The 15892-nt window shown below is 38.5% G+C and overlaps 1 protein-coding gene across 9 annotated transcripts in view; it reads right to left on the bottom strand.

Annotated features, from left to right (window-relative positions):
- Positions 1 to 15892, bottom strand: part of mical3a (microtubule associated monooxygenase, calponin and LIM domain containing 3a) — a 61573-nt gene that overhangs the window by 35944 nt on the left and 9737 nt on the right. For 8 of the 9 annotated variants that reach the window (XM_086074411.1, XM_086074402.1, XM_086074403.1 and 5 more), the window contains exons 2-17: positions 12301 to 12714; positions 11634 to 11841; positions 11398 to 11514; positions 11235 to 11336; positions 9330 to 9485; positions 8921 to 9021; positions 6526 to 6783; positions 6328 to 6443; positions 5851 to 5977; positions 5066 to 5159; positions 4892 to 4921; positions 2996 to 3143; positions 1463 to 1659; positions 1229 to 1347; positions 1083 to 1145; positions 560 to 739 (exon numbers count right to left, since the gene is read on the bottom strand). In XM_086074411.1, the coding sequence (XP_085930537.1) occupies positions 560 to 739; positions 1083 to 1145; positions 1229 to 1347; positions 1463 to 1659; positions 2996 to 3143; positions 4892 to 4921; positions 5066 to 5159; positions 5851 to 5977; positions 6328 to 6443; positions 6526 to 6783; positions 8921 to 9021; positions 9330 to 9485; positions 11235 to 11336; positions 11398 to 11514; positions 11634 to 11841; positions 12301 to 12579 (2295 nt within the window). In that variant the 5' untranslated portion in view covers positions 12580 to 12714. The remainder of the gene's footprint in view (positions 1 to 559; positions 740 to 1082; positions 1146 to 1228; positions 1348 to 1462; positions 1660 to 2995; positions 3144 to 4891; positions 4922 to 5065; positions 5160 to 5850; positions 5978 to 6327; positions 6444 to 6525; positions 6784 to 8920; positions 9022 to 9329; positions 9486 to 11234; positions 11337 to 11397; positions 11515 to 11633; positions 11842 to 12300; positions 12715 to 15892) is intronic. The other variant, XM_086074410.1, reaches the window with a different exon arrangement.

Here is a 15892-nt window from a genome sequence, read left to right as displayed (position 1 = left end):
TCCATGATCACAGGAGAGAGAAACAGACATAAGAAAGTGACGGATGGATGCATGAATGGAACATCCATTATGTGTTCAAAACTAAGAAAACAAAAGTCATAAGAGGGCCATGCTAAAAGAATGGCACATTCACAATACTACCATCATTATGCATATTGACAAGAGATTTCAATACACTGACATTGCAGGCACCAACATCAGCCATGCTATATAGCATGTACAATAGGCACAGTCAAACTGTTTTGACATATTGTACATGATGCATTCTAAAAGTGCATGAGTTGAGTCGTTCTTTTCTGCTTCAACAATGCTGCCTAGTGTAGCTATAACCCTCTCGTTCCCACTAAGGGACAGAGCTGTGTAGACCAGCCCTCTGAGCCCAGCACGGTGAGGTCGCCTACATGGAAAAGAAACAATAGTCTGCCTGACCAATGTCCATTCGGGACCGCATCTCATTAAGACGACTGCCTACACCACCTAAAAGGCCCAGGCATACTTCTTCAGCAAAATATTCAACATAATTTCGGAATGAAAAATCCACAGACTCTATTATAAATACCTGTCTTTTCAGTCCTGAACCTTGGGGGGGAGCGTTTTCCTCAAACTTGGCAAGCAGCTGGGTAGCCATAACCTTGACTTTATTGTTGTTCCCTACAGCAGCAGAGTCCATCTTCTTCTCTGACAGCAGAGCAGGGGCAGTGGCCTGTTTGTCCTCCCTACCAGAATGGGATGCTTCCTCCTAAGAAATAAATTACCAATTTATTTTGTTTTTGTCATGAAGTACACAGTACCAATATTTCTTTTTAGTTTATTTAGACCCCTAAAATAAAAAATAAATAAAATAATATATATATGCATCCTGTTGGAGTTACTCTAAAGGGCACCACAAGGCACATTCAATCTCACACCTGAATCTTCTGGTTTCAAATTTTACAAGATTTGCATGAACATTTGAGTACAAGCAATGTAAGATGAAAATATTTTTATTATTTTTTCAAATGGTCCACTGGACTAATTTAAAAAGAAGACTATGTGTCATCTCAGAATAAGACAAAAGTACCACATTTGTCATAAGAACTCACATCTTCAGACTGGCTGGTTTTTCTCCTCTTCCCCAGATTGTCAACATCCTTCTCTTTTTTGTCCTGTTGATGAAATATCATTTGTTATTACCCCAGCTGCAACAACATCTATTTTATATTCAGATATTTAAGGTTCCAACTCTGACCTTGGGGTTACGTTTCCTTGAGATTGCTATGCTCTGTCCAAGCTTGCTCAGGAAGGAAATGGGCGATTTGGTGCTTGCCATAAGAGCAGCTTTATCTTCTGGACTCAGATTTTGCTTATCTGAAACAGAAGACAATGAGATAAAATTGTTGACAAAGACACACACGCACAGGCCTAGGATTACAGGTGATTACGTTCTAAATGCTGACACACGAGTTCAATCTCAGTCTCTCACCTCCAGGTGGCACTGTGTCCTTAAACATCTCATAGAACTGGCTGAGGTACATGACCATTGAAAGTTTGTCAGGCTCGACCACTGAAGACATCTCCTTGCCAGTCATGCAGGGTGAGATACCAAACTCCCGCTCTGCCACATCAAAACCCAACTGATTGTTCTTTTCCTGGTCTCGCTCATCCAGAGTGTCAAAGTCCCTGAGGGTAGTGAAATGGGAAGCATCAACAATGATAAAAGTTAATAAGACTTAAACACACTGTAATTTGCCAATCAATAGACATCCTAAAATATGCATTGAACTCAAGATTCCATACAGTGTTACCTCGAATTATGAGTGTTCCTGCTTGTGAATTTTTTTTATTTTATTTTATTTTAGATATTTGGCAATGTTTGACCCAGTTGTTTGTCATTAATTGTAAGCAAACATTTGAGTTACAAGCACTAAATAGTGGCAGCAAACTTCAAAACAAACAGCAGGTAATGAACAATGTGCTTTGGTCTAATTAGTGTCATTTCCAGTTAAGGTTTCAATCTAAAAAAAATAATGTTTTTTTAAATAGTTGCTTAGAGGTAAGTTAGAGTTATTTAACTTAATGTTAATAATTTAATATATAATGCAAAACCATAGCAGGGCTAATGAAACGAGCATTGATGTTGTGGTTATTATATACCTTCAATGCAGTGATGATGTGCTGTGGCACTGTGCCGTATTTGCAAGTATTTCATCTTTGGGTTCGATTAAACAGCACATATTTCACACTGAGCAAGAGATCACTATTATTTGACCTTTTTGTGACATTTTTGCTGACCGTGACATTTTTCTAATGTAAATCAGGTGCCTTGACTCAATAGACAGTCAACATAGCAATGCTCACAGGCATATTTTTTTTAATCCTCTGCAAAAAAAAATTACTACTGTCAATAATACATAGACTCTGGAGCGACTTAAAGTCTGAAAAATATGGTACTTAATATTTGGATTGAATTATGCAAAATACAGATTCTGATGATCATATTTTTTGGGTAGGAATCAGTTTACCCCAAATTTTATTAGTCTACGCTGAACATGCATTTGCATTAGTCACTGGTATTACTGCACACATTCCAGTTAAAAACATTAGTACATTCCATCAAGCACTGAATGAACTCCCAACATCCTATTTAATGTGTACCGGTGCATGTCAATTTTCTAACTCTCAACCTTTAAGCGTCTGTGATGACAGCTTATGTTAACTTCTATACTGACTCACACCACATTATAGTTCTGTGTGCATATGCATGCATGTGTGAGTGCGATTAATGAGGAACGCACCCTCAAGGCGTCCATTACAAGTGGCATCTGTCACTTAATTAACAACAAAAAGGCAAGGTCCAAGCCAGAAAATAAACACCGCAGGCCAGTCACTCCAAACTATGAACTTTAAGCAATCTAAACTGGAATACATAGTTGGGAGTCTTTTAAAAAGTAACATACTGAGCCAAGTTGTTATCCTTGGTTTGTGAGTTGTGCATGTGCACAATTAAGATACTTACATGAGATCTGGCCTGTATCTGTGAATGAGTGCACACAAGGCCAGACCGCTCTTCCATGACATGGTGAGGTCTTTGACGCAAACATTTCGGTATCCTTCCGTTTGTCTCTGGCACCAATTGAGAAGTTTACTGGATCTAGCTATGGATTCTGAATAGACAGAAAGATAAAGTATTGCATTATCTGATGACGTAAAAGAGAATATGGATCAAACATGGATGACATCATTATCATTTTTGGGTAGAAATGCAAATATGCTATATGGCAAATGATTTGGACACACCTCATAATTAAATAATGCATACGCTGTAACAGTAAATATTTGGACTACACCACATAGTGCCCCTTAAGAATGCGAAAAACGTTATGCATACAACTTAGTGGGAACAATTTGGGAAGGGCCCGTTCATGTACCAGCATGACTATGTCCCAGTACACAGAAAAAGGTCCTGAGAGGAATGGTTGCACAAGTTTAGTGTGAAAGCACTTCACGGCTCTGATCTCAACCATATTAAACACCTTCGGGTCAATGGAAATTGTGAGCTCGGCCCTCTTGTCTAAAACACAACGAATGCTCTCAATTCCAACACTGTAAAATGCTGTGGAAAGTATTTTCAGGACAGTAGAAGTGTGGCTGGGTGAACCAATATACATCGCAGTAGACACACAATCAGATCAATATAAATAGAAAAAACTTTGATAAAAACTTTGATAGAATGTTTGATAAGGGAAAAAAAGAAAGGCCAAATCCAACCACCAAGAGGACATTTTGAGTATAACCAAATTGTGGTTTAATTTTGTTAAAATAAATGACCAATTGCCTCAGGAAAATACTTGAAATAAGATAACAGACTATATTGTGCAAACTAACATGACTAAACACCACTGGATATACAGATGTGTAAAAGTAAAGGAGTTCTCCGTCTATGACGTGGTAGTTCTAGAGTTAGCCTGCCCAATAAACTGAGCGTCATTGCAACAACAAGCCCGCTAAGTTAGCAGGCTACAGTAGGTGTGCCAAATGAAACAAAAGCCCTTCCCAAAAGAGCTTTTTAGATGCTACACTTACATTGTATAAACAGTGAATGAAGGGTAATGTAACTGTATCAACACTACTGCTTTAGCATAGCATTTTTACATCAACCGCAAATAATACATTTGCACCATTGTTAGAGGAGCATGGATGTAAACATTACAATGTACACACAATGTACATATATTTTTTGAAAATTCAGATATTTTGAATAGTATTTTTTCTTTGGATCATTGTGTTTTATTCCATTTACCTTTACCCCTTTAAACCATTTGATACATTTTCTTATTTGATTAGACAAAAGAAAAAACGCAATAATTACTGAGAGACTAACATGAAATACATCGTGATACATTGTTTTGCCATATCGCCCAGCCCTAAGTGGGGTACTAATGATAGTCATATTTTTTTCTAGTTACCAACATCTAGGTGTCCAAATAATTTTGACCATATAATGAATCTCCTGCGAGACTATAATCTTATGGCCTCGGTCAGGCTGAGGCCGTGCAGAGACTCGTTGCTCATTAAGGGTTATCATCCATAACTTCATCAACCATGTTAGTACCAATATAAACCAGTCCATCAGGAAATGTAATGAACCATGATGGGTCCAGTGTTCACTGCCATAAAGACGACATGGGATGCAAATGAAATGGTTAGGAGAGGATGCAGAACTCAAGTGCTGTAACTATATAAATTGAATATACTGTAATCAGTCAATGGCCAAGTTAGTACAACACAAAAGTATTTCTGTGTTCAATCAGTTAAAACATTGCTAATCTTTGATCATATAGAATGAAACCACAAACTTGTTAAATCAATTTATCCCTGAAGAGCAATGTCATGCATTCGGACTTTGTGTTACCTTGCAACTGCTTGTCAAGCAGGTAATGGTCTACAGTGGAAATAGTCCAGCGTTACATAATTACAGCAATACAAATAAATAAATAAAACCATTACTAATGAATTATGAAAGTGAATAATGCATTTTGGTAGGTAAAAGTATTTTATGCATATAGAACATGAAGAAAATACAAACCATTCCTGGTCAACTTTGGTGTTGATGAGTTGATCACATTCTCTATTTCAATGCGCATCTCTGTCGACTCTCCTGTGTCTATGAGGTGCCTTACCTGCAAATGAACCACATCTGCATTCTTTTACAAGTTTTCTCTTTTGTACTTGTACATTCACACTTGTACTAACTCAGGTACATAATGTAAGTGGAATTATTTAACACTAACATTTTTTGAAGATTATGCTCATTATGACTGACACTGTCATTTAGTAAACAATACATTGTGATGTACAACTGCAGCAATGTTCGAAGTAACTTAAGTGTGAGCGAAGGTCAAATTAAAGCCCTTGGTAGAGGCATTCAATCTGTTATTTTCTTGTTGTTTTTTTATATTCACAACAATCACAACATGTTGCGTGAGTTCAGTGATTTCTAGAACATTTGTCAGCTCTGCGTTTTGCCACATTCATAGATTTGGTTTTCAGTGAGAGTGATTGAAGCACGAAATGCAAATTTGGACTTGTAACCTACTAGACTGTATTGACAAATGTAGTGTACTAAAATCTTATGTAGTGTATTAAAAAACAAATCTCATATGTGGTAACACTACAAACTATGCACAACTATAAACAGACTTAACTGGCAGGGTCAAAAGTTATTTATGGAGAATTTGGATAAAGCTCTTGTACGAAATCTCACTAGACTGTGGCTCTAGTGAATCTCATTTTGTGTGTGAAATTGAGTAGTGTTTCTTGGTAAACAGTAATGAAAAAAAAAAAAAGAGACGTGTTGGTTGTCAGACTCACCTGGCTGGGTTTGAGAAAGTTAAGGCTAATATTGGGGTAACGTGTAGTGGGATCCACGCTGTAGTGACTGAAGTTTTTGCTGACATTTTCCGGCGTGGTCTGTGGCAGTAGACGATAAATACTCTCCCTGAGTAAAGAGCAGACGTTTCAAACCAACTAATCAACTTGATTACTAATCCGATGCATGGATTATTTTCAAGTAAGACCTAACCATGGAAACAGGCCATATTACAACCATATTAACTTTGTTATATAAGAGTGCTAACAGCTACTGAAGAGTCACATTCCATTTCGATCCTCTTATCCTATTAGCAATAAGAAAGGTGTGACTGATGGTTCAAATCACATACAGGCACATTTCTGAGTAAACCACTCCAAGAATAAAGGGGTGTGTTTGAAGAGGAATGACGTGAGAGCATACACACACAAGCTTGAGTTGAGTTTGGTGTGGCTGCATCAATGTTTCCACACACTCACCTCTCAGACAGCACTTCTAATGGCTGTTTTCCCTGAGCCCAGCTTTTCACCATCCAACCTGAGTCCATAGCTGCCAGGAAACCTCGGGCAATGCCAGTACCCATGGGCCAAAAGGGCTGGAGACAACAGCACATTTAACTACCAAATGTGGCCACAGAACAGCAAATACAACTGAGCAGCACTGTGAAGACCACTCACCTCCAACAGGCTGTCTCCCACCAACGCCACCAGCAGTTTGTGGCCATTGCGCTGGCGCACCATGGCAGCATTTTCTGACGCATACATGCAGGTGAAGTCAAACATGGCGACATCAGGTTGGCCGTAGTGGTTAATGGCAAAATCCAGAGTGGGCAGCTGCTGGTTGGTTGAGAAATCGGCCGCCTCGCGGGCGTAAGACAAGAGGGCAGCCTGATCCACGTTTGCTCTGGAAAGCAGCAGCTCTGTGTCCGCATAGTCCTACAAAAGGGGACCAAAAAGGAAGTGGTAAATTATGAATAATAATTATGAAAACAGCAACTCTGTATTTTCTTCCCGTTACTAAATGCAATGGCTTGGGTGATAACGCTGTTAAAAAAAAGTATAGGGAAAACGTAAATCAGAACATGCGCACAAAAGCCAAGTTGCATGCTCGTGCTCGTGGTCAAATAAGTAGGGCTCCGATGGACCTCTTCCTATTCCTCCGTGCTCTACAGTAGGGTTATTGCCTTTTTACGGCCTTCTGCACCTTTTCTAAACACAACAAAACGTTTTGACAATGATTCGTAGTGTTTGGATGTGACTTCCTGGAGGTACATTTATGACATGCAGATACCGCCTCATGCTACCACATGTGGCGAGCACACAAATCCTTTAAATTGTATCATCTGTACACTTACACTGACCAAGTGTGACTGAGTTACATTGGGATGTTGGGATGTCCCTTGTCATTTATAGTCTATGTAGGCCCTGTGGATTTATTGAGTTGTTTCGTGACCCAGTAAAGGGGTGGAGTCAAACATTTATTAAAATATTGAAAACCGTATAAAAGTTACTACCGTGGCTTTTCACACATTGAAATGTACACATTATTTTACAATATTGTATTTTCTTTAATAAATTATCGGCCCCGCCTAGCCAATTAGGCTACGTTCACACTGCAGGAGCATGATGCCCAATTTGGATTTTTTGTAAAATCCGATCTTTTTATGTACCGTTCACATTACAAAAACAAATGCGACATGTTATTGCAACGACTCGCATGCGCAAAGAGCACACGTCGAGTGACGTACACCCAAAACAACAACTTCACATTGCAGTGTTTATGGAAGTAAATATTGTCCCGACTCGCAATGTTTTACCACCAGCCAAGCCACTGAGGCAAACGACTTTTAGCAGTGTCATATACTAATTTACTGTGCCAACGCACGCTACAGATTGGTGGACTGGTGTCGCGGGCGCGTTAGGAGATCGATTAATGTGTCTTGTCTGCACACATTATGAAAATTCAGCTGTGCGAACGCCCGTGCTCCTGTTTTGTGGACTGTTTTCACGCTCGCTCCTGGTTGGCTGCTCCAATTACAGTACGTCAGAATTACCAGGACTCTGGATCTTAATGTGCACAGAACAATTTCAAAGTCATGAATACAGATACACATATTAATATTTGGGGAAATGGTGGCAAAAGCCTGACATAGTAAAAGAGTAAATAACAAATTGCCTGGGAAATTTGGGGATTACACCTAACTATCACAGCTCACCTCTCTCTCACATATTCAGCTGCTGTCATAAATCACTGTGCAACTCAGCGTTTTGAGAGCACTTGTGTGTAGGATGAATCTTTCTTCACAAGTCCCTCAAACATGTAGCATCAAATAACTGCATGCTTTGGGAATGACCTGCTTTCATCGCGGGCGGTAAGAGGTACATTCTTCCGGCTTCAAGCTCTCTGGATATCTAATGCCTGACTGGAATTGGTGCAAAGTGGAGCAGTGGAGGTTGTCAGTTGATATTTTCTGACAGAATTATGTGGCCTCGCTTCTCTCCTGCCAACATTTGCCTTCTTTCCTTTTCTCCTTTTCCGTGAAGCAGAGTAGAGTCATTGTTTTAACTTAAGCTAAAACTAGTTGGGCTTCCTCTCTTTCTCGGTGGCTGTGCATTTCTACACTTGCATCCAGCATTAGTGTACTTACACACCGCAAATATTTAAAGTAGAATGGTTTGTTTGTTTGTTTTTTTACACACCTTTTAAGTTGGCTTATGACCAAAACACCGGTACATAGCCACGACACACCTTGAGCAATGTTTGTACAGGAAGGCAGATGAAGTTTTTTTGTGCTTTCCTGTGGAAGCAGGCCAGGGAGAAGAAATAATATGGCTGTATGGCAAGGGTCACAAGTAAGTGTGCCTGAGTTGACAGTTAATTCCTGGGCCACAGTTGGCTTGGTTACAGTAGACCATTAGGCTGTTTGCAGGGAAAACATTGGACTGAAAGAACAAAACGGTGTTAGCCTGTACGTGCGTGAAGCTACTGTCTACTAGACCGTTTTAAGGATATTCGACAATTCTCTATCACAAACACAGGCAAACACACGCAATCAGCTTTTTGATTACTCACATGAAGAATGACTCCTTTCTCCAGCAGGCTTTGTTTTTTGGCAGTCATCACAAAGTAGTGTGTGTCATCCTTGTAGTAGACAATGTTTTCCAGGTCAATACCTAAAAAAAAAAACAATTGGAAGAAGTGTTACATACCAAACACAAAATATTTCCCAATTGCAGCAGCAGACTGCTATGCCTTTAGGACAAGAGAAGCAATTATGCGACACAGAGAACAAAACAGAGCTCCGGGAACATCATTACGTCAGCAAAAAACTTGGCCAAAACTGGTATCAAAGCGTTATAATTGGACTGAGAAATTGGGAGGGGAGGAGCAAGAAATGAGTGAGAGCTGATTACGATTACTAAGTTGTTATGTGCTTTCTACTCTACAAATTATAAAATGGGAAATTGTCTGCAGTTCACACCTGTTGCTTCTCTGAGGTCTTGAAAGAACTTCTGATTGAAGATGAAGGCCACTCCGCTGATTTCTTCAACCTTAGCCTCCGCTGTCGTGTTCCTGTTGATGAAATTTGCCGTAATGGCGATTGCAAGTTTGCCACGGAACTCCTTACGTCGAAACCCTAGATGACAAAGAAGATTAGCATTTTAGACAGAGCTGAAATAACCTGATATAATTTTTTTTAATTTGTACTATTTTTCTTATTTTATATTTTTATCACAAACAGAAAAAAAACTCAATATGTCCTTATCCAATTATTTGAACACTGTATTAGCACTAGGCGTGGGCCGATATTAGATTCTGATGGTATGATAACCGTCAGCAAACATACCAGTGTCATGGCAGCACGTGATTAAAATTACTGCTCAAAAATGTCATTTTTTTTAATAAAAAAAAGAAAAAGACAAAATAAGGTAAATAAAAACAGCGAACTGCAAAGGCACCCATGTGTGTCATTCCTCCGCACCGCTTATGCTGTTTTTAAGGCACCCTTAAAAAAGGAAAAAAATACCTCATTACTGGCGACAGACAGTCTTAGTGGTTATTGAAATTTTGACTTTTTAAAACCACAATAAATCATCAAACATAATTAGCTTTTCTTTTCTTCTTTACATTGTTATTTTGCCAAACAAAAAGGACAGAGGAAGAAATGAAAGTACAAAATAATGAACAAAAATAAACCTAACTTTCCAACGCCATCTATCAAATACTTCCCAGCTCCAATGAAAATGAGAAACTTAAAGACGCCTACTTTGTATAAACTTTTGTACATTGCTATTTTAACAAATGTTCTCTTTTTTTTCATTGAGCAAAAAGAAAAATAAACAAGACACACAAAAAAGACAAATAATCTGACCAACAGTCTTTACACCAACAGACTATCTCGCTAAGAGAAATACAATTAATTACAACACAAAAAACAAACGTCACAAACATAACCAACAAACCCAGAGAAACCAAACCAACAACAAAAATCTGACAGAGAAGCTAAACCAAGGTCTATGTTGTAAACAAAACAAATATAATTCCGTCACAACAAAAAACACACATCACAGACATGACCAAAAAAACATACGGTACTTGTTAGAAACATACATAGTCACATGAACTATATATACACACACACGTACACATTTCCTACTCCACACTCACACATATACACACAAACACAATATATTCCTGGTGCTACTTTCAACATACAGTCGTTATGGAAAAAAGAGAAAAAAACAACAAACATTCAGAAGACCAAAAAAAAGAAGACAATAATTTATAGAAATGGTAAGTAAATAAATAATATATCTAATACATTAATTTAACTCAATAATACTAATACTATTGGGCTAATTACAGGTCCTCAAATATTTGCTTCCAAACAAAATCAAACAGTTTTTGTTTATTATTGTTCGCTGGTATAGTTCTCTCAATATTTAAATAATATTTCAATAAAGATTCAGAATCCTTGTATCTCTAAAGCCAATAATTTTCAGGAAACCAAAAACTAATTGTTTGTTTGTTGAGTCATTAACATTCTGTTATCAATGACAGCAAAGTGATTTTTCAAAACTTTAGTCACATTGAGACAGACCAATAGTATCAATTTCTGGGGAAAAAAATAATTAAATCCAAATTTGAAGATGGCGGGTTTTGGCCCGATGCCAAATTATGCGATGTGAATTATGCAGCAGCAAAACGCACAGATTGGAACGTATGAAATGAGGTCGGGATGTACACAGATGGGTGTTTATTTGAAAATGAGCCTCAAATCCTAAGAAAGCAAGAATAAAATAAATAAAATGTTGCCATTTGTTTTCCTATCTCCTTGAGGAATGTGTGCTCATAGCTGCAGAAAAAGAAAAACGACTTGACTTGCCTGGCAGTGTGTTTCTCCTCCCGTCTGCTCCAATGATCACATCAAACTCCAACTCGTTGACAGGGTGTGTCCTGGGGTGGACCTCGGCCCTCCAGCCTATCCCTGTCAAATACACACAATGTGTAATCACCTGCTGATTTTCCTTTCATTAAGTTTGACTCACTTTCAGCCTCCTGATCCGCAGGAGGTTCAATAAGCCCTTTGAACTCTGCGTTGACATGGATTTCAATGCCCAGGAGAAGAGCCACTTTGAGTAGCATGAGCTGAAGTTGTCGAATACCTGCAAAAACAATGACAATGACATTACCCCTCATCCAAACACACGACTCAACAAATCACAAATGAAAGGCAAATTGGGCAGATACTTCTGAGTGGACAGTCAGTTACAATAAGACTTACTAATATGATCAATTGCACCAGCGCAGAACTTTCCGTAGAACTTCTTGGCCCCGAGGCCCCTGAGGTCCTGAATGGTGAAGGGCCAAAGGTGCAGCACGTTGTTCCTGGAGAAGGCATCCCTTTTCTCTAACAGCACCACTTTAGCACCCAGGAAGGCAAGCTCGATGGCTGTTCGTAAGCCACATGGTCCAGCGCCAATGATCAGACACTAGCATCAAAGCAAACATTTCAAAACTAAACTCCGCAATCTTATCTTGGATTTCATTTAGAATCAGTAGAGATTTATTTTGACATAGAAAATAGCCTTACCCAGCTTTAAGGTATAAGGGTAAGGACCCAAAAAAGTTCTTAGGTTTTATTGAGCTATTTGCACACATTCTCTTGACAAAGGGTTTTATTGACTTGTAAATGCAGTTGTTGTACTTTGTCACCACTGCATAGTGTGACCATGTTACGATTATTGGTTATAAGTTGAAAAAAATATATATATCTGGACAAACTTCTGAATTTTCAACAACAAAAAACAAAAATAAAAAATACATATATTTATATATATGTGTGTGTGTGTCAAGCCATCCATTGGTTTATTATCAACAATCAGTGAATTGAAACCACAGACTCACAGAGGAATCACTTCATACAGTCGTGCTTGAAATGTGAGAGGTACCTTTGAATTGGTACAGGCACGGCCCTTCTTGTACTCCTTCTGGCTGGCCTTCTTGTCTAACTTGGCCCATAGTGCTTTGGCCTTCCAGTAGTTGAGTTTGGATTTGAGCCTGTGGTAAAAGACCCTGTACTCAGTAGGCTTGAGGTCCAGGTGATCACACAGCTCCTGGAAGGCCTTGAGTGTGCCCTTGCATGTGGTTGCCTGGACAAAATTGTCAAACAGAAGATGGGACTGGTTGACCCTTTCTCCTCCGGTTGCACTGATGCCTGCATCCCCCATGGTCCAGATTCACACAAGGCTGTGAGGGCCCTTCACCCCCCGCAGAGGGGTCTCTGGGTCCAAACACAGCCCTGTATGATGTCAGTTTCTCTCTCCAGTGGAAGGTTCTAAGTCCCTGCCTCAGGCGTTTTCATTCTGTCAGGAAAAGAAAGAGAAATAAACTGGATAAAACTTCTGATGTGTGGTACCGCATGAATCAAAATCACATGCCAAATTCGAGAAAGGCTGGGAACAGACTTGGTAAACTTTCCAGTGGCCAAACAAATTCATATGAGTAAATCCAATACAAACAGGAACAAAACACCATATTACTGATGTTTTTGGCAGAGGAACATAGCGGCATTATATGTGAACTGGTAAATGTGTGCTCTCTATCAATTTGGGTGAGAAAAAAAATCTCAGTATGGAAAACATTTAAGGGACATTTAATTCTATCCATTGCACCTACAGGACACCTGACACCCGAAGATCATAAGGCGTTATTCCCAGCTTGCAACTATAACATCTTCCAGTTTTCTGGGAAGACTTGCTTTGTGTATAAAACTTCAAGGAACGTTCACAACTAAATCAGCTGGTAAGGCAAACAACCAACATTAATATTTGGCCACTCCACATACCAAGGTCCTTTAGATACATAGACATGACCTTGCAAAAACACTCTTCTCTGTCTAGGAATACCAGACGCAGGAAGGGCTCTGAACCCACACAAATCCAAACAGGAAACACACAGGCAAGTGTAGGCACCCAAATGTGGTACAGACAGACAGACACAGTCAACGGCAAGCCACCCACAAACACAGTACAGATGCCTCTAGTCCATCACAAAATCCTGTAGGGCTGGGCAATTAATGGAAAATGTTATTGTGATTTTGATTTTGGCTTCTCACGATCATAAATACATTATAATCGAAGAAAAGTGATACTGTATGTGATATCCTGTGTTTACAAGACATCCGGAATAACCATGTGTTGCTTGCTCACTAGGGGTGTTAGAAAAAATCTATTTGGCAATATATCGCGATATTACAGAGCGCAATTCTCGAATCAATTCAATATGCGGCCAAATCGATTTTTAAACATCAATTTTTTTTATTGGAATATTCAACAAAACGTCTTACTTAGGGTTAGGATTTACACATTAAGCATGTAAGAATGTTATATTAATGGAACATTAAGCCTTAATATTTGATTTCAGTGCTGTTCAAACATGAAACAGACTGCAACCTGAATTTTCAGATAAATGCATTTTCATACAAATCTTACAGTGTACATGGACAAGTTTACTGATTAGTATTTTCAAAATTTGAGTTGTAAAAAAAAAAATCGCAATAATCAATTTATAGATTTGTATCGGGATTAATCGGTATTGAATCGAATCGTGACCTATGAATCGTGATACGAATCGAATCGCCAGGTACTAGGCAATTCACACCCCTATTGCTCACACAACACTGCTGAAGGCAAATATTCTACCTCCTATTGCACTCTAATTCAGATCCACAGAAAAACGATGTCTTGGATTGTCATGGCTGTGTGGTATACTTCGCTATACAAACAGTGGCACGTCAAACGGAACTCATCAAGAACAAGAATGGTTATGACAAAAAATTTCACACACATTTGACAATTGACATGAAGTGAAGTATTTGAAATGTGTCAAAAATCCTTTTGGAATCTGAGACAGAATTCAGCACGCCTGGCCCGGACAGCCGTGAGCCCTTTAGCTTGTAGCACGTAGCTTTTGAATACAACCCGCGCACACACTTGCTCTGACACACCTTGCCCATCGGACATATAGGCAAACTTAAGTCCAGACAACACTGTGAGTCTTGTTCCTTAACAAGTTTAATGCCTGCAAGAGCTCAAGAGTTTGCAGAAAAAAGGCAAAAAAGCTGATCATTGCTTTTAGGGGTGTTTAAAAAAATCTATTCTGCAATATATCGTGATACTACAGCACACAATTCTTGTATTGATTCAATATGCAGCGAAATCGATTTTTAAAGATACATTTTTGATGGAAATATTCAACAAAATGTCTTAATTAGGTTTAGGGTTTACACTTTAAGCATGGAAGAATACTATATTAATGGAACATTAAGCCATAAAATTTGATTTCAATGCTCTTCAAAAATAAAACAAATTGCAACCGGTTTGTTAAATACAGTGACTCACAGTTATAAGCCGGAAGTAAATTTTTATACAAATCTTACAGTGTACATGTACAAGTTTACTGATTAGTATTTTCTAAATTAAAGTAAAAAAAAAAAATCACAATAATTGACTTAATTGATTGGTATCGGGATTAATCGGTATCAAATCTAATCGTGACCTATGAATCGTGATACAGATCGAATCGCAAGGTACTAGGCAATTCACACCTCTAATTGCTTTGCAAGTAAAAACAACCGTTTTAATTTGATTCAACACAAATATAATCAAACGCAAATATAATCTGCTTTCATGTAGTAGTACAGAAATAATATATTATTATTTACTGCTGAGAAGCTGAAATTCTCATTATTTGGACAACTAAACAAAAAAAGAGATATAAACAAATTGTAAAAAATAATGTTAATTAATTTCAAAATGAATTAGTTGTGGATTAATCAATTATTGATTGCACTTCTAGTCGTAAACAAGTCAGTAAGTTAAACCTAATTATACCAATGATGCAAAGAACTCTGTGGCTTTATCACTTCAACTTTCATGTTTTATGAATAGATGATATGTAAACATGTGGACTGCAGGCTCACGATGGTGTGTGCACGGAGCTAATATTTTTTTGTCAGGGTTTGTTCAAGCAAAGACGTTCGTCAACAGTTTGAATGTTTTTTCTTGTTGCAAAGACATTTTGAACATGCTCAAATGTTTTTCCGATACCATTTTTTTGGCCCTCGATACCGATTCCGATACCCAGCTTTGCAGTATCGGCCGATGCCGATACCATGCCAACACCCAAGTTGTTGTTTTTTTCTCAACATGAAAAAGCTGTCCTGCTATTGGTTCAGAGCATTCAAGGGCCAATAGGATATCTTTGCTCGGCATGCAGTGAGCATGTCACACATCAGCGAATGTCGTGCATAAGCAAGACACAAGATGCTGCATCCAAAGTCCTATATTAGCGTCGGAATTAATGGTATCGGCATGTTACTTGTTAGTACTCACCGATACCACAGTTTTAATTCAGTATCGGGGCCTCGGCCCATACCAGTATCGGTAACGGAACAACACTAGTTTCTTCCTAAAATGCCAACCATGAGATGCATTTTGAAAATTGATAACATGAACATTTTTAACAAATTACCAAGTTTGA

Source organism: Leptonotus elevatus, chromosome 4, assembly GCF_054856555.1.
Source record: "Leptonotus elevatus isolate MCC_2025b chromosome 4, RoL_Lele_1.0, whole genome shotgun sequence".
Taxonomy (NCBI): Eukaryota; Metazoa; Chordata; class Actinopteri; order Syngnathiformes; family Syngnathidae; genus Leptonotus; species Leptonotus elevatus.
Note: the sequence above shows the minus strand (reverse complement) of the source record. Positions and strands in the feature narration are given on the sequence as shown.